Source organism: Spermophilus citellus (assembly GCF_964194105.1).
Source record: "Spermophilus citellus genome assembly, chromosome: 16".
Lineage (NCBI taxonomy): Eukaryota > Metazoa > Chordata > Mammalia > Rodentia > Sciuridae > Spermophilus > Spermophilus citellus.
This window is the reverse complement of record NC_138196.1, coordinates 13,590,533-13,609,800: the sequence shown is the minus strand read 5'-3', so window position 1 is coordinate 13,609,800 and position 19,268 is coordinate 13,590,533. Positions and strand designations below refer to the sequence as shown.

At 45.6% G+C, this 19,268-nt stretch overlaps 1 protein-coding gene across 1 annotated transcript; it reads right to left on the bottom strand.

The window, feature by feature from the left end:
• Window positions 1-1,235: 1,235 nt before the first annotated feature.
• Window positions 1,236-11,776, bottom strand: LOC308635273 (phosphatidylinositol 4,5-bisphosphate 3-kinase catalytic subunit delta isoform-like; the record flags this gene model as incomplete). The annotated part of the gene is given in 22 exon segments (XM_081269634.1): window positions 1,236-1,373; window positions 1,989-2,121; window positions 2,467-2,612; window positions 2,784-2,907; window positions 3,463-3,630; window positions 4,100-4,196; window positions 4,339-4,451; window positions 4,551-4,705; window positions 4,709-4,729; window positions 4,847-4,946; window positions 5,096-5,239; window positions 5,435-5,556; window positions 5,643-5,810; window positions 5,883-5,933; window positions 6,316-6,446; window positions 6,535-6,631; window positions 7,293-7,514; window positions 8,588-8,677; window positions 9,052-9,072; window positions 9,075-9,202; window positions 10,288-10,312; window positions 10,595-11,776. Coding segments are annotated over 22 exon segments (3,576 nt in total).
• Between the last annotated feature and the right edge of the window lie 7,492 nt (window positions 11,777-19,268).

The window sequence follows — 19,268 nt, the reverse complement described above, 5'->3', positions numbered from 1 at the left end:
TCCTGCATTAGGGACAGTTTCTCTTGTGTAGCCCTTTGGGATTACTGAGGCTAAACTTGGACTATCTCAGAGTAAGTGCCCTCAGAGAGAAAGACCCTGCCTCACATGGCCCAAGATTATTCCCAGATGGTTCCTCAAAGGTGAGCCCTGGGGGACATCAAGCCCCATCCCTCCCTTAAACCTTCCAGAGCAGGGAGCCTATTCACACATCACCACACAGACCCTCTCTGACCTTTCACCCTGACCAGGAGGAGCTCTGCCAAGCTCATTTTTTATCCTACACATAGGGGAGGCAGGCTCCTCTGCAGCTGTAGAGGTTCAGTAAATAGAGTGGTATTATTTTATTACCTGGATTTGAAAGAGGTGAGGGCATCCTCTACCTGAGAGTCACTTTAGCAGTGAAGAGTAAGCATCCCTGTGTCTGGAGGGTACCCTGGCTTCTTTGGGAGCTGCCCAGGACTTGGTCAATGGAGAACATGCAGGGGGGGGGCACACAGGTGGCAGAAGGTGATCTGGGGATTGAGGTGTCCTAAGTGGACAGGAGGCCAAGTAACTGCTAGGTCGGGAGCCTGGGAACAAGGCTTCCCCAAGAGGAGGTCAGTCTTTGCTGGGCAAGATCCACCAGCTGGAAGACCTGGAATGCCCATCCTAAGACAAGAGCAAGGTACAAACTCAAGGTGCCCAACTCACAGTGCTTGGACACAGTGCAGCACCCCTCCTCTGCACTTGGGTGCGTTTGCATTTATGGTGTTTTGTTCTTTTTGTTATTTTTCACTTGTAGATAGACAAATACCTTTATTTTTAATTTATTTTTATGTGGTGCTGAAGATTGAAACCAGCGCCTCACACGTGTGAAGCAAGCACTCTACTACTGAGCTTACAACCCCAGCCCTGGCTGTTTGGTTCTTTATAATAGTTTTTTTTTATATGACAGCAGAATATATTACAATTCTTATTACACAAATAAAACACAATTTTTCATATCTCTTGTTGTATACAAAGTATATTTACACCAATTTGTGTCTTTGTACATCTACTTTGGATAATAATGTCCACCACATTCCCCCATCATCTTGAAACATTTCCTGTCTATCTAAATAACTAGTGTAAACAAAATGCAATTGTGTTTTTCTTTACCATGAGGTGTAGTTCAGGTGTGAGGCCCCATCTAGGACAACCCAGGGTAGCTATCCTCAGAACAGGTTTGTCAGCCTGTGGCAGCTCAGAGGTGGCCACTATTGCCGGTTGTCTTTGGTCAGGTTGTGTGCCAGCCAGTTCACTTTGGTCTTCCAGCTCTCCCTCAGGGCTTCATTGAACTTCACCCGGAAGTGCTTCAGCCCCTCCTCCTCTGTCTTCCCCAGCGCCAGAGTGTCCTGGGACAGAATCATCACAACTGCATCAACATTCAGCGGTCCTGACCCTGCTGTATCTGCAATCCCTTCTGCCTCCCTGTACTCCTGCCCCCTTGGGTTGTCGAAATTCCTTCCTAAAAGAACTGCAAGCAGATGGTCAGGCGGCCTCATCTTAGCTGAGAGAAGGGCAGGAGAAGCTTTAGGGAATACACCCCCTCCCACACTGCCTCTCACCAACTGAAAAGACAGGAATGGAAAGTGTCTTGCAAACCTACAAGAGACTTTATCACATGCATGAAAGACACTGAGGACACATGGGATGACCAAACAAGATCACAGTTCACCTTCAATTGGGCGGGAGTAGGCCCAGGGAGTGCAACATTCTGGCCACTTCGCACCATACTGCAATGCTGGGCCTGGGACGGCATGAGGGCCCCCATCTGTGAGGTGAATCTCCTAGGTCCCCGAGCTGTTCGGGCAAGATGCACTCTGACCAGGATGAGCTCTGCCAAGCTCATTTTTTATACTATACATATGGCAGACAGGCTCGTCCGCAGCTGTAGAGGTTCAGGCAGGCTTTGGGAAGTTTGTGGTGGACTCTGGCCTCTAGTCTGGTGTGGCCCTGTGCTGGCATACCTTCAAATACTGGATTTCTTTGGAGGAGCTGAGCTCAGGCAGGCCTGCTGCCTGCATCAGAGCAAAGAGTTGGAGGAAGAGGAGCCCATGGCGCTGCAGAATGCTGTAGGCCTGTTCACAGTAGCCTCGAAACCTGCAGAGGTGGAGGAAATAGGTACAGCCCTGTGTCCTCCCTGCCACCACCAGCCCCAAATCAGCAGAGGCTCTGCATCCAGCCAGCACCTGCCCCTGAGTGTCTGCCCCTGGTCGTATTATGGGTGTACCCAGATACTCTAACCAATGCCCCTGCCTGGGCCTGCCTCCTACACCTCCCATGGACCTCCTGTTTGCACTGCCCAACAGGGTACTCTGGGATTGGGGTGCACCTGCAGAGAAGGCAGCACCCCCAGGGTGGAGGCAGGAGTTAGGCTGAGGGTATGTCCCCATCCCTGCCCCTGGCTGGACACTGTCCCCTCACCAGGGCCCTGGGCACCCTCACCTTTCAAACTTCTCATTATCAGTAGTCTTTCCCTGCTGAATCACGTGGACAAAGTCATGGGTGAGGATGAATGGGACTCGCTCATGGTTGATTCCAAACTTGGTCTTGAAATTCCCCAGAAAGTGGCCAAAGTCAATATGAAATAGCTGAGGGGAATGAAGGGCAGCTACTGAACAGGCTTCACAAAGAGAGGTTCTGTTTAGAGGAAGTCAGCAGGACTTGGGGCACTCTTCTGGGAGCTGTGGGAAGGGCAGAGAGGCCCCTGGGCCAGGCATGTAGGACAAGCTCACCGGGCAGCTGAACACAGTGCCCCTTACCTGCCCATTCTCACGGATCATGATTTTGTCACTGTGCCGGTCACCGATGCCCAGCACATATGTGGCCACACAGTAGCCGGCACAAGAGAGGGTGAACTCCTCAATGGCTCGATCCAGGGCTTCTCTGGGTGGGGAAGATTGAAAACCAGGGCTCCTTATATTTTCCCTCCTCTTGAATCTGGCCTTGTGTTAATCAACAAGGAGGGCATTATTCTGGAGCATAGGTCACCATGCCCAGCTTGAAATTGCCCCCTTCTTCCACACAATACCATTCAGAGAAGACAAGGACTATTAGATGAAGAGAGGCTGCACAAAGAGGCACAACTGACAGCCAAGTGCCTAGGTGTGTGACTGGGCCCTTGGTACATGCTCTGGGCTCAGGCAATATCACAGATGCTAGCCATAGCACCAGCTATTTCAAACCACAGCAGAAACACTCAGCAGAACCCACTCAAGCTACATATCTGTGACTAAACACGGTGGTGGTTTTAATGCCCAAAGAGTTGAGTAGCATAACACAGCCATGAAAAATGGACACCCGGGAACAGTGACCTTCTCTGTCCTGCCCCAAATCAGATGTGGGCCAGTGCTCAGCTGAGCCAAGCAGCCATGGAAACTGTCACAGGCCTTCCCTCACCTTTCACTCTATGGAGCCTCTCCCAGGAATAAGAAAGCCTACCCAGGGTTCTTGGACTTGAGCCAGTTGAGCAGGGCATCCTTGTTGAAGGCAGCCATGGCAGCCAGGTTGCTCTGGTTCAGCTGGATGCTGGCAATGGTGTCCGAGTGCTGCACCGCCTCAATGAGGCCCATGCAGTCACCAGTGGGAAGGCAGCCATAGGGGGTCATCCTAGCACATGAGAAGAGGCACAGGCAGTCACTATGGTTAAGGACATTCTCTGGGGCTACTGGAACCCCCTGGAAATTGAGGCACCCAACAAAACCACAGGGAACACGGCTCAAATCCCTGAGGATGCCAGACGGGGTGTGGGGCTCTGGGGAAGGTGCCTCAGAGACACAGAACTGGCACCCAAGTTGCAGAGCACACCTTGGCTGGGCTCATGTTTGCTCTGAAGAGAATGAGTCAGTGGGCTTGGAAGAAGGTGGCACTGCTCCCCAAGGGGTAGGAAGCCAGGAAATAGGAGCTGAGCACCAGGAATGGCCTTACCCAAACCCCTCCAGCTGCCGTACCCCTCTTGTAAGAACAGCCCCTCTCACAGCCAACATGGAGGTGTCAGTTTAGACCAGGAACTCCTCCAGGAGCAGGCTCTGAGGCCTGTTACAGACCCAAACAAACAGGTGATGGGTAGAGGCCCCACCTTAGGTCCAGGCCCTTCTGCATCCACAGGGCGTCCATGAGCTGGATCATCTGCAGAGTCAGCATGTCCTGGCGGAGGTCTGGAAGGGCAGGCGTTTCTAGTGGGTTATACACCCATGCAAGGCTCAGAGTATCTGAGCTCTGTCTTCTCAGGGAACCCCCTGGGGCCGACCACAGAACAGTATGGGCCTAGGTGAGAAGGCCAAGGCCTCAGCATGTCCCCTGCCCAGCCTGGCTCACCATCCCCGTTCTTAAAGATGATGCCAACGCTGTCAGCACTGCCTGCCTCCTCACTGCTGTACATGATCCACAGGGGTTTCATCTTGGAGTCCATGAAGGTGCACCTTTCCACACTGCAGGCAGAGGGCAGTGTTGGCCTGGGTGGTTGGGGGCTTAGGGCGGGAGAGGGGGCTTAGGGCCTGGCTCCAGGTGGGGCTAGGCCTGGGGCTCACCAGACTTCTGCCAGCATCCTGCCGGGGTCCAATGGGGACTGCAAGTGTGAAAGGGCTTCTAGGTAACTGTCCTGGTGCATGTACAAGTGCATCAGCTCCTTAGTTTGGGGCTTGGTGGTCTTCTGGGAGCTCACCTTCACAAAGTCGCTCAGGGCCTACAGCTTGCTCAGTGCTTCCACCTGGTGGGCAGAATGGAGTAGCAGCAGTGCACATGAGCCTGAGCCAGAACCAGGAGTATGACTGTGAAGGGGCCTGGAAGGGGAGCCCACCTCAGGCACAGGCACTCTGAGCCTCACCTGCTTCATCAGCACCTTCATGTGGTGGGTGCTGCCCCTGAAGTAGGCCTCCATGATGAGGCCAAAACACAAGGCCACGGACGGCACATGCATCTCAGAGCTGGAGGGAGAAGATGGGGCTGAGAATGGCCAGGAGTGGCACATAGCCCCTCCCCAGCCCAGTAAACATGAGGTCAGCAGGCCAGGAGACCCTCATCCCCCATGGCTTTTCTAGGTTCCCAAGGAATCAGCAGGGGTGCATCCAGCTACCGAAGATGCCAGAATAGGAAGTGGCCAATCTTTTGGTTGGCCAGAGCCCGGTCCAACAAGAATTGGGTCAGTTCGCACTCCAGGTAGGACTTGTACTTGAGGACCTGCACCAGCTGCAGCAAGCACTGGAAAAGCTCATCGTCCCTGTAGGGGAGGAAGGCTGGTTGAGTCTGGGGTTCTGAAACTCAGGACAGAGGTCTCCAGCTGGCAGGTGACTGGAAAGAGGGTGAGGCCAGCCTAGGCTCATCTCCACCCAGCACCCACTTCCAGGTTGCCAGGGCAAGCTGTCTTAGTGAGGAGCTGGCAGCCTGTGGGCCTCAGTGCCCAGCTGGGACTCACGTCAGTTTCCGCAGGGACCTGATGGCAAAGGAGCCCATGTGGCAGTCGGGGAAGCTGAAGTCCAGCAGCTCCAGGGCATTCAGGACAGGAAGCTCAGGCCAGGAGCACAGCAGGTAGAGCATCTGGAGGGCGCTTTGCAGTCAGGTGGTGGGGGGCCCACTGCTATCTCTCTACTCCAGCTGTACCCCTGGTGCCCCTCTCCACCCACCTGGGCCACATCCTCATGCTTGTTCCACTTGGTCACGAGCAGCAGGTGGGCCAGAGCCCCTGGGAAGTGCTCCTGCACTTCATGCCGCATCTTCCACATCAGGTCCTTCTCATGTTCATACAGCTCTCCCGACCCCCGCTGCTCCAGGATTCCCTGCAGCTGCAGCTTCTAAGGGGTGCAGGCAGAGTGAGGCCTCCAGCCCAGCACCTGGCTCCATGCCCCACCAGCACCCCAGCTCACCTCCTCCTTGGTGGTAGGCCCATGCTCCCTGTGACGTCCCAGCTCTAGAATCTGCAACAAGTGTCCCTACTGTGAGCTCCCCAGGCCTGGGCCAGCACTGGCAGGGCTCTAGGCAGGGCGTCTGCACCTCAGCACTACTGCCAACCACTCTTGCTGGTGGGAGCCCTCCTGCACACTGCAGGGCATTCAGTAGCATCTCCAGGCTCAGCCTGCCACAGGCCAGTAGCACCTCTCCCATTGGCTGTGACAGCAAAATGTCATCAGACATCACCAACATCTCCTGGTGGGCCACATAGCTACTGGAAGGCCTCAAATCAGCATGATGACTCAGCCCCCAGCAATGGGCAAAGCCTGGGGTGGCCAGGGACCCCGTCTGAGGACCTCCAGGAAAGCTCCTGGTTAGCGCTCAGCTTCCAAGAAGGACCTCACTGACCTTCTCCAGGGCAGGGTAGTACACAGGGTGAGGGGCCACCTCGGGCAGGTAGATGACCAGGGTGACAGCACTCTCTGTGTTGGGATTGCTATGCACGGTACCCATGAGGTTCAGCAGGTCTCCTTTCTCATCTGAAGGCAGGGAGAGATGTAGTTGTAGGGGAACCAGTTCTGGATGCCTCACCCTCCAAGAGCCTCTCCCTGCTTGGCCTGGGTCCACCTTGGACAGAGGGCCACATGTAGAGGCAGAGCTCCCCAGTCTTGAGCTGGTCCTTGTAGTCAAACAGCATGAGGTTGGCCCAGGCGATTGGGCAGTCCTGGAGAAGGATACTACAGATCAGAGTGAGCCTCTTCTTGTTCATATGCAGAATGGAACCAGTCTCCAGGCCAACCAGGAGAGAAGATCCAGACTGCATGGAAGGTCTCCAAGTTAGACCTAGGAGGAGGGGAAGGACCCGCTATCTCTTTCCTATCAGAGTTTCAGTAATTAAGCCAGCAAGATCCCTTCCTGGCTGCCTACATCTTCACACCCAGCATCCAGAGACACTTGAGTAAGCCCACCAGTCCCATAGCTGGCCCAGGACCAGGGGCAAGTCACATCCTGGGTCTAGTGACTTGGGGCCCAGCCACACTCTCCCCAGGCAGCCACTAACTCATCATTTCTATCCCCCTGAGAACACTGTCCTTCCACCAAGGGAGCTGCCTCCAGGACCCCAAAGGACCACAGGTCTGGGCTAGATATTTCAAGTCAGGCAACTCATGAGCTGTTACTCAGGCAGCACAGGAAGCCAGACTAAGGAGCCAGACTAGGGCAGGCAGAGAGACTGGGGTCCCCAGGCTCTCCCAGAACCCTGTTCTCAGGGTGCCTGCCTGTGGGAGCAGGATTGCAAGAGGCCCCAGTAAGGGGTTTCACTGGGTGTCTGAGGCCTGGGGTTTCACTGGGTGTCTGAGGCCTGGGGCTCTCCCAGTCAGCACAACCCACCTCCTTCTTGGACTTTTGCTAGAGTACGCCTTCTTGGCCTTCTCCATCACCGCATAGAGTGCAAAGCAGAGCCGGGCCATGCGCAGCAGGTCACAGATGTTGATGTCAAACTCCAGATGCTGCTTCCACATGGGCTCTGAGCACACGCTCACCTCCAAGCTGGACATCGTCTTGCACAGCATCTCATTGCCATGGAAGAGCCCGGCCTGCACCACCAGCTGGGGAAGGGGTACAGGGCATGGATGAGGGAGTGAAGGCCCCACCCCATCTAAAGTTCCAATCCTCTCCTTGAAAGTCCCCATTTACACAGGGGTCCAAATCTACTTCTTGCATTGAGAGTGGTCCAGCAGAGTGTAGGCTGGCAGCTCAGTGGTACAGGTGTCTTGGGGAATTGGTACCCCAGGCTGTACTGGGGCAAGCCAGTCTCAGTACACTTGACTCTGTGGGTCAACTCAGAACCTGTTTCCTCATCAGGGTTCAGAAGTTCCAGGGTCCCTTCTGCTTCTAACAGCTCTGGCTACCTTCATGCCTAGCATCTTCTGAGCCCCATGTGTCTCCAGTCTCCATTGCACCTGTTCCAGTTCCAACCTGCCAGCCCATCCCCAGAGCTGCTCCCACCCAATCCTCCATGACTCCTGCAGACACACCCCCCTTCCCAGATTGTAAAGTAATGCCAAAAAAGAGACCCAGACAAGACATGCTACACTCTGTGGACCCAGACAGGCATCACCTCCCAGAAATGGGATAATAAATCCACCTCTGCAGGTGGTTCTGAGTGCAGAGGAGCCATGAAAGTGCTGTTTGAAGAGACAACAGGGCACTGTTCCCCAAGCCCATGGGGGCTCAGCTTCCAGGGGGAACCATGTGCAGTGTCCCCCAGACTCTGGGCACCCCTGGGTTGCTAACCCCTGGAAGCACCTCAGCCCAGCTGCAGCCAGCTTCTATGGTGCCTTACACATCTCTGACTGGGCCTCCTACTTCAATAGGCTGTGCCTGATTCCACAAGCTCCACCAAAGTCAAATACCCACAAGTTGCTTGGCCCAGGTTTCCATTAATTGGCCTCCCTGGCCTGCTGGCCTGCTCCCCTCCCCTCTTATTGTTTGGATGTGGTTCACAGCCAATCCATGCAGAGATAATGAGTAATGTGTCCAGGTGACTTTTGTGTGACACCCTCCCACTCTTCTTTCTCTGCTGCCCCTCCAGGCTACAGCACACCCTGTTTGTGAAAAAAAAAAACAAAAACAAAAAAAAAAAAACACCTGTCCACTCACCTGGTACCCGAGCCCCTACCTTCATCTGCTCATCAGCATTGATTTTGCTGCCCTGGATCAGCTCAATGCAGAAAGGCTGCCCCAGTGACCACAGGGACACAGAGGAGGGCTAGAGAGGAGAGGAGAGGGGCTTAAATCCCAGCTCATTCCCCTGGCTGCTGAAAGGCTGGGGAGAGGGGGAGAGGGTCCCAAATTTGTGGCAAGGTTCAGAAACCTGTCACCAACACCATCCTTTACCAATCTGCCACACAGGGGCCCCAGCCCCCCTGATATCTGCAGAGAAGTAGGCAATCTGGGATCGCAGTAGCTCAGACAGGACCCTACCCTGGGTGTCAGCTCAAGGCCCTGACTCTCCAAAAGGACTGCAGCATCCAAAGTCCCCTGGATCAATGCCTAGCCCTGGTGCTGCCCAAGAGGCTCTAGGATTGGCCAAAAGGAGGTAGGAAGAGAAAGAGGGTAAGAAAGGGGAGGACATCATCTCACCTTCTTCATGGGAATGGGGGGGGCGGTTTGGTGTGTGGTTTCTGGACCTGAGGGGCTGGTTTGCTCTGCTCATCCCGCATGGCAAGGATGGAAGAGGAGTGCACCATGGTCAGGTGGGGGGTCTGTCCACTGTGCAGGCAGTTGCATATAGCTAAAGCAGAGCATTTAAGAATATACATTCTTAAATGTTTATTTAAAATAAACGTTCAATAAATGAAATAAATCATGATAATGTAGGGACTTCTCTAGGAACACAAAGATAGTACCAATAAATATTAATGCAATATGTCTTGATAACATTAAAGAAAAACTACATTCCACAAATTAAAAACTCATATCTGATAATCCAAATATTAATTAAGTAGCATGCATTCTGCATGAAAAGCCTAACAATAGTAACAATTAATAATGATGAACAGGTGGATAGGACTTTATGTTTAAAGAATTTTTCATAGGCCCATTTTACTTCTTAGAACATCTTTTCAAAGGAGTTATCAATAGTTATAATTCTAAGCCCTTCTTATTTGAGTAATGCCAGCATTTACCTATAGATATAAAGAAATATACGCAATGTTATCACTCGAATTCACATCCAAGGAGCCAAGTGATCAGAGATTTGAATAACTTGCACAAAGATACACAGGTTATACATGGTAAAACTAAAACCAATATCTATTTAAAGACTTTCTGTAATACTTGTGGTTTTTCTTTTTTATGCCACTCTTTCATTTTAAGATAGAATCCCCTAATAAATAAATATATATACACACACACAATTAAGTTTAGTTAGAAGAACAGGTGGAAAATTCATATGGCAGCACAATAAATAATATAACCAGAGTGCCAAGCATGGTGGAACATGCCTGCAATCCTAGCTATGGAGGAGGCTGAGGCAGAAGGATCACAAGTTCAAGGCCAACTTGGGCAATGTAGTGAGACCATGCCTCAAAATAAAGCAATTCTTACAAGGGCTGGGGATGTAGCTCAGTGAAGAGCACCCGTAAATTCAATCCCTAATACTGGGAGAATATTTATTTATTTATCTGGAGAGTATTTCAAATAATGATTTTTCCAGACATCTTGTCATCCTCTGCACTAGTTAAAAGTTCTAAGTAGGTATCACTACAAGTCAAAGTGAAACACTAAGAAAAGTGAAAATTTGAGCCTATTTTAAAAAACAACTCGATACTATAGTTTCCAATGATACCAAACAACCTAAGAGCCCAGGACACTTACAGCACTTTGGATTGACCTGTAGACACTGTAAAAAAAAAGCTTTCTTACTCTTATTCAGAGCATTCAGTCATCTGTAAAATCACATACTTCCACTGCTGGAAGGGATAGTAGCAATCTATATATTCAACACCTTTAAAATGAGGTACAAAGGATTATGAAATTTGCTTAGTGTTAAATACATACAGAGTGGCAAAGTTAGGAGCAGAAGCCAAGTGCAAGTAACAGTGCTGTTTCTGGAAGGAACACAGAAACCATTTTTTTTCCCAATTTTTGTGCGTAAAGGCAGAAGGGTGGAGGGGGCGCTTACCTCCAGCGCTTCAAAAGGGACAAAGCTGGTCCTGGCAAACCCATCGATGATGTCCTCTTTGGCCAAGGTGGACTCGCTACGCTTCCTCGGCGGGGCTTCCCATTGTCTTCCCTGTGGGAGCAGGTCGACAAAGCGAGAGAGGGCGCCCGAGTCCAGCCGCCCCGCCGCCCGCCAAGCCGGCCCCCAGACCAACCCGGGAGCGCATCTCCCGGTCTCGCTGATACCGTGACCGCAGCTTTTTGCGGAGTCCAAGGCCCCGATCCGGTCCATCCATGGCTCTACCACGCCGGGGTCTCCGCGCTCGCCGCCCGCGCGCCACAGGCTCCAGGAACGGTTGGTCGCACAAAAAAATTGACACGGAGCCCTCCCTCCCGCAGCAAAGCGTCCTTCCGCCCCGCGCAGACGCTTGCCGCCGCACCCGCCGGCGAGCCGGCAAAGGTCGCAGCAAAGTAGGGGCGCGGAACTTCGCCCGTAACGGCGCGGGAGAACGCCCCGCCGCTGCTCACGCAGGAAACTCACCGCCGGGCCGCAAGAGGTCCAAGCCGAGCAGCCAGCAGCGGCCGGGGCCGGGCAGCGGCTAACAGGTTCACGTGGGTGGCTGGGAGCCCGCAGCGCTCCCGAGCCCAGGACGTGCGCGCTGGGGCGGCTGGGCCTGCGCACTGGGGATAACGGGGCGCCGCGCGGGGGGCGGGGGCGAGGACCGCGCGGGGGCTGCCCTCCGGAGTGCCCCGCTGGGCGCCCCGGACCCTCCTCGCGCACCGTGCGTCTTCCCGGGACACTTGCTGCTCGACCCACCCAAGGAGCCCCAAGGCGTTTCCCCCAGGCGACCCTTGGGGTCGGAGGAGGAGGCTCGGGGCGGGGATGCCGCGGGGCGCTCGAGCCTGGGCGTGACCAGGCGCCGCAGGGGGAGCGGCCATCAGGTCGAGCGAGGCCCCCGCGGCGCTCCTGCAAACTTTTCCCCAGGTGGCGCCACCGCGCGAGGCCGAGCCTCTCCGCGCCGGAAGGCCTCCAGTACGGCCAGGGGGCGGGCAGCCGCGAACTTGACCCATGGGAGCCGCTGCTGCCGTGGGCTTTCACCGCGTCCCTGCGCAAGAAAGCAGCTGGTGCTTGTGGAGAGTTGTCCTGAGGAGCCCAGGGATGCAGGGCCACCGCCCTCCAATGGGTTGGGATCCCGCGGGCCATCACCAGCCCCTTGGCACCTCATTGTCCTTGCGAGCAGAACCCCACCACCTGTCACCCTATCGCCCTGGACAGCCCACTCGGGGAGGAAGGGAAGGGAAGTGACCGGGTCTCAGGCTCTGTGTAGGACCCTTCTTAATTTAGAATTCCGGCTTATGTGTTCATTAGTTCTATGGGAAAGAGGTGGAAGGAAACAGCAGAGGAACGAGTTTTCTCGATACACCCCGGACTGACTGGCTGCTTTTCTTTTTCCTTTATCCTCCACGCTGCCCCTCCCTTTCCCATTTCAGTTTGATTTGTAAACATATCACATGCCTGAGAGAGCTAATGCAAAGGGCATGCTACATTTCTTCAGAGAATTTATTTAAAATAGCTTCATAGATAAAGAAATTTGGAAATTTAATGATCACAAAATTAACACTAACACTTATATTTAAATTAAGAGCTAAGAACGTTTGTGTTTACTATAAACTGAACATTTAATGGCACATAGAAAATGTAATATTCAATTAAAACCTAAGTTGTCCTTGTTGGACATATTTGTTTCGAAGTCCAACACTGAATGGCTGTTCACTTTTCTCTATTGCCAATTTGTCTGCTTCAGTAGGTTCTGGATCTGGAATTTCAAATCTAAGAAGAAAACCAAAATGAAAGGAATTTGTTGATACATAAATTTAAAAAAAAACATTTTAAATACAACAGAGAAAACTAATCAACTGAAGATTCCAGTTTCCTATCATTTTATAGAACATACAAATTCTATAAAACCTTTTCTACAGTACTGCATACGTAGAACTACAAAAAAATTGCCTTTAGCTATATGATCCTTAATTAAGAGAAGCAAGGGCTGCCATCCAATTATTTTTCTCTTTTTCAGACTTAGCAGCAAATATGATACTGTTGTCATTTGGGGGTACTAATGCAAAGGCATGTCTGCCCCACAAGTATCTTCCTTATCACAGATTTCTACTCTCCACATAAAAGAAAACTTTTCTTTTAATCTATAGTCTGCACTGGAACCTGGTCTGGCCATGATTAAGTTTACTTCTGATCATTAAGCCATCAAAGAAAAAAATATGGCTTTCTTCTTAGCACCAATTCTTGTCATTTGTCCTTCCATTAGGAATTCATTGCAGCACTCTGCAATATCTTTGCTTATCCATCCATCTATTTTTCCCAATTTCTGTCATTTTTCTGTTGGTCCAGTTCTTTCTAATTAATTGATGATTATAAAAAGGGCAAACTGGATCCCTAATTTTTTAAAAAAAAGATAAGAATTTAAGTTTAATCAATAATTGCACAATCCCAATTCCTAATTGCCTCAAGGGCAAACTTTCAAATCAAGTTGCAAAAATATTGCATTGGGCTAATGGTGTTATTCAGTGGTACAAAACAAGTTATCGGTATAAATAAAACCATGGGTATAATCCACAGACTTTTAAAAGAAAAAATAAATAACAAAATACTAAAGTTTATAAACAAAATTTATGTTCTTTTAACTTTGTCACTAATACATATATGCCCTGTTTCATTGCTGTGAAAAAGAACTACTACAGACTCTATATTTCAAAATTCCTATTACCCTAAGTAGTAAAATTACAAAGAAACTTAAACTCTTGTATTTATTATAAAAATAATTAAACACATTTTGGTTGTATTAGCTGTGAAAGAGCTAATAAAAAGTAATACAAACAGAAAATTGAAAGAAAAGCACGACTTTTAAAATTGCAAATTTCATTATAATTTATATTTTTTGAGAAAACCAAGCACCAAATACAATGAAGCATGAAGAAATATTCATTGTTTCATCAGTTTGGAATTAAGAAGATTGGTGTCTAGATGAATACAGTTTTTACATTATGTCCATTCTACGTTGAAGATTCATGAGAGAAGTAACAGCTTGGTTCAAATCTTCTCTGTCTTCTGGCTCCTCACCACATGCTTCCAATTGCTAAGAATATCCAAAAAGATAAATTAAAACTGCATTGTTTAATTCTTGCCTCAATTTTTTGTTACTAGAGAAAGCATCATCAAGCATTTAAATCTTTAAATACAGTTTAAATACATTTAATAAAACAGTTATTTTACACTACTCTGTTGACTTTATTATCCCTTAAACCAAGCCTCTTTCTACAAATACAATATACATGTAAATTATTACTAGCAAAACAAACAGTAAAAAAACTGAATATCATTTAAACATCTTCTAGATTTACAAAAATAATTTAAAATATCTAAAACAAGAAAACTATGTTACTTTTATTTATTAGTAACTGTGACTGCATGAAACAGGATAAACTCCTACAAATGATTTCATATTCTTTTAAGGATAACATACTTGAGTTTCAGCAATTTCAAATAATTTACATATCTTTGTTTTACAACAAAATAAAGTAGAAAACCATTACCACTCCTAAAATTTTTATAAGAAAAAATAAAACCAGTATAGTCAGTATGAAGAAACCATGAAAATAAATATTCTATGTTATAATCCTGAGAAATCATAGTTAAAAATCAGTTTGTTAGTCTGCAAATCTCTGGTTTTATTTCATTTTCCAAAATTTCTCTTGTATCTCCCTCTCAAAAAGAAAGAAAGTTTATTTTTTCTAAATAAATTACATTGGACTATGCTTCTATATTTCAGCTCTTTTGGCAGAAAAATTCAAAGTGGAATAATGCATAAATATCATATAAAATTATATAAAGGTATGTTTATGCAAGAACAAATGTAACAAATTATTATCACTTCTTTCAGAAAAAAATAAAACTTAAATCTATTTAATGATTTTAAGTGTCTAGAAAATGTGTGCAAAGTTTATATTTTCCCCATATTTCAATCAATATCTCAAAAGCATCCAGCGATATTTTTTTTCTCAGTAAGGAAATGGTGAAATATTATTTGAGAACTTGGTCCATTAACTTTAATTCATCTCCTAATAATTATTCTATGTATGAAACACTGAGGCACTTACCTGGAGAAGTTTTGCTATTAAGAGATTAGCAATAAAAATAATTTAAGTGACTACCCCATTCCTATGATCAAACCCAGAGGCTTGATGCATGCCAATCAAGCGGTTTTATCAGAGTTAACAAGAGTTAAAAATAAGAATAATTTATTTTAAATTTAAAAATGCTTAGGGAGGACTGATGCCCTTCACAAAGGTTGTACTTACCTTTTCTTCTCCGGTGAACTTTTTGTAATTTTCCTGTTATTGATCTTTCTCCTGTTTCCTAGAATACAGACATCATTGGAGATTGCTCTGTCATGGTTGGTCAGGAGTGAGCCCTCCAATATACCTGTATGAGAATCAATTAGAGTGCTTATTAAAGTGCATACTTTAATACTCTTTTACCTGAACTATTTACTTTTTCCCATTCATATCATTTTGTTCCTTTTGTTCTTTTGTCACACTGCTGGTCCATTCTTTTATCAACTTTGAAACCCTTCCTATTTTCTCTTATTTTTTTGCATACAATTCTTAATTCACCTTTATACCACCATTTATCATGTCTCTGTTTGTATATAAGGTATGTTAACACCAAATTCACATCTTCATACAAGTATTTTGTATTTTAATGACCTTCTCCTTCCTGTTTTCTAAAGCTATAGTTAGTTGCAGATAGAGCAATTTTAGGGTGCTGGTTAGGAATATAGGCTGTGGATATATGCTGTTCATTTTAAAATTTTTAATTTTTTTTTCTTTTACAAGATAAAAAACTAGTTACCTAAAAATACTTCTGTGCTTCATTGTCATAGTAATTATATATATATATATATATATATATATATATATATATATATATATATATATCATAGTGCTGTTTTTATATATATCCATATAAAATTATTATGCATATTAATTTACAAATCCCCTATTAGATTACAAATTTCTTGAAGGGAGGGCCTGATCTATTAATTTAATGGATTTTACATAATAAAGGGTTCGGTAAATAGTGTATCAAGTAATAGGATGGTGGCAAAATTCTGTGACCATTGTGTCCAAAGTAGCAGGTTTTAGCAAGGGGCAAAGGAGGATAAGAAAAATAAAAACTCACACACAGACAAATGTTTTTGAAGATAAAGCTGGGGTCAGGTGGAATGCTGCTCTCTGATGGAGAAGCAGGTCTAAAGAAATGTTCCAGCAATCTTTATTTATATATGCCTCATCAGCATCTTTCTTTGTACTCATATCTTTATATGGCTAACAATATCATGCAACTATTCACAGTTGCATTCCACAATTGCAGTGTGCAATGTTAGGAGCTTTGTGTAGTTCTCAAGAAAGTCCATTGTCTGAAGTTACTGTTAGGTGCACAGGTCCAGGTGCAGCAGACTGGTGAAACATCGAGGTTTTCTAGCAAGAGAGTTCCTCTGTTCCCAGTAGCTGTGTGTCTGAGATCAAGATTGAGGCTGGTAAGTCTCTAGGACAGAGTCTCCTCATGCAGTGTATAGCCACTGGGACTCTGGCACCTTGGCACAAAAACATTCCCAGGTAACAGGTATGCCACAGCCATGAGGTCATCAGAGACCCCAATCTCAGACACAGCTCTCCCATTCTCTGTCACTGCTCTCCACAGCAACCACTTTAAGATTGTTTTTCTGAGGCTATTTACTTAATGTAAATTTTAACAGAAGGTAATTTAATATTCTCTATTATATTTCAGAAATTCTAATAAATCATTGATTGACCAGCACCATTTTACCAGTTGGAATGAGTTGTCAGAAATGGTAATAGTGCTTTTAGATCCAACATGTGACAGACAGGTGTTGTGTAAGGTGTCTGTTCATCTTTGAATTTGATTGCTAGCAAATAATGTAAAAGTTTGTGGTTTTTTCCCGTTTAAGTCACCATGAGTTACTAGTTTAGGGAAATAAAACACTCTAAAAAGAAAGAGCCCAAAGTACCATCAGTCAAGGAAAGAAAAAAGGTGGCAAAGGCCTTTGGAGATTTGGGGACAGAAAGCCATGAAAAAGAATCTAAAACCAAAGGGAAAGATGACAAAGACAGACAAAAATCTCCAGTGTTGCCCAACTAGGGATGGCTTTTTCAGTTGACAATACGATTGAGTGGCCAAGTCCTGTACATGGGACTAGGAAAAAAATCCAGTAATGCAGAAGTGACTAAAGAGCAATATATGCCTGGAAGAGAATTCAGTGTGTTTGGACTTATCCAAGAGGTCTATGCACATATTGCCAGCATCAATCAAACACTTGACTCAATTAACAGAACTTTACATATACAGTAGCAAACTGCAGTCCCTCCCAGCAGTGGTGGGCTGTCTAGTAAATCTCATGATACTGTCTCTAAGTAAAAATTAACTTACCAGTCTGCCTGACTCTCTTGATAACATGAAGAAGCTGCAGTTGCTTGATTTACAGCATAATAAACTGAGAGAAATCCCTTCAGTGGTGTATAGGTTAGATTCTCTCACCACTCTATACCTTTGCTTTAATCATATAACTAATATAGAAAAGGACATAAGAAACCTGTCAAGACTCAGAGAACTTAGCATTTGAGGGAACAAAATCAGACCTGCTGAAATTGGTAAGAGGATTTGAATTATTGCTTTTGATTTTAGTATGTGTTATGATTAATAATTTTTGAGTGCGTTTCCATATCAGAGAATTCCTAATATGGGTTAGGGTTATGGCTCAGTGATAGAATGCTTGCCTAGTATACATGAGGCCCTGGGTTCAGTACTCAGTGCTATATATAAATAAAGTAATTAAGTAAAGTTATGATGTAAAAAATCTTAAACAAAAATTCTCTATACTTTTTTATAAGTTCTATTTTCCCTGTGATTTACTTAATGCTACATTACTTGAGATTATTTCATAGGCTTAAAAATAAGATAGAAAGTAGATGTAATTAGACATTTATCACAAACTGAATCTGCTCTGATTTTCATTGGAGAAAATGAATTTGAAAATGTTTGACTAATTTTAAGTTGTCATTTGTTTTTAAAGCATCTAACTATTTATACTAGATACATTATGGCTCTACTTGCCTATTTTCTGACTTTCTTTTTTATCTGAAGACTTTAAATTCATATCACTTTCTACTTAGTGTATCACTAAAGGTTGTCATATTAGAGCTTTGTGAAACAGCAATGCCATAGGAAAATATATACTTTTTATTTTGAAAGTTCTTACATTTTCATTCAAAAGTCTAATATTAATATAGTACAGTGTATATCCACAATAATACAGTGTATATCCGTATGTATATCCACAAGACAGTAATTAAGAAAAATAAATGTAAGTAACTAGCAGAAAAATCATTAAAGGAAAAGGAGCAGGAGGAGGAGAGGATGAGGGTAAGAATTTAGTACAGAACTGGAGCAAATCATACCCCATGCATTTGTAATCATGTCAAAAGGAATTCAAATGAAATATCTTTAATTTATTTTTCATTTTGAGTGAATTTTAGATTTACAGCAAAACTGTAAAACCAGTAGAAGGTTCTCATATATCCTGCACTGAACTTGCCCTAATATCAACAAAAATGGTAAAAATCAAGAAATTAATATCGTTACAATCATTTTAACTTAATGATTTGTTTTATTGCACTTGTTTTTTTATCTAATGTCCAATTGATGTTTCAAAATTCCACATTACATTTAATAGTCATGTGTCTGTAGCCTCCTCCAATCTGTGAAAATTTGAAACGATAAAAGTCTTTTAGTTGAAGGACTAAAAGTTTTTCCTTTTTTTAAATATTTTTCAGTTGTAGATGGACACAATATTTTTATTTTGTTTGTTTATATTTTTTATGTGGTTCCAGGGATCAAACCCAGTGCCTCATGCATACTAGTCAAGCATTCTACAAATGAGCCACAACCACGGCTCCTTTCTTTTTCTTTTATGACCTTGCTATATTAAAAAGTCCTGCTCAGATATTTTGGACTGTGTCACTCATTTTTGGTTTCTGTGGTATTTTTTGTGACTACTTTGAGTATATTTGTTTCTGCTGAGAATAACATAATAGTGACTATGATGCCCTTCTCAATGAATTATATCAGAGGATATATAATGTTGATAAGTCATATACTGGTGATTTCTTTTTTTGGGGGGGGGTACTGAGATTGAAATCAGGAGCACTTTACCACTGAGCTACATCCTCAGTCCTGTTTATTATTTGAGGCTGGGTCTTGCTTACTTGCTGAGATTCTCACTAATTTACTGAAGCTGGTCTCATACTTGTGATCCTCCTGCTTCAAACTCTCAAGTTATAAGTGTGCACCACCATGCCTGGTTTATTGGTGATTCGTCTAATTCTCCACTTTAAAGTTAATAATTTTCTTTTTTAATTAATAATTGTCTTGGTTGATGTTCATTTTAGTCCATGCAAATATATTGATTTTCCTTAATCTTTTGTCCACTATTTTTAGCACCCATTGTGGTCATTTCCTGCAACAATTATTACAGTATTGTAATGGTGATTTTTTAAAGAATTGCCTATTTCATTCATTAATGTGAATTCTGTAAGGAAGA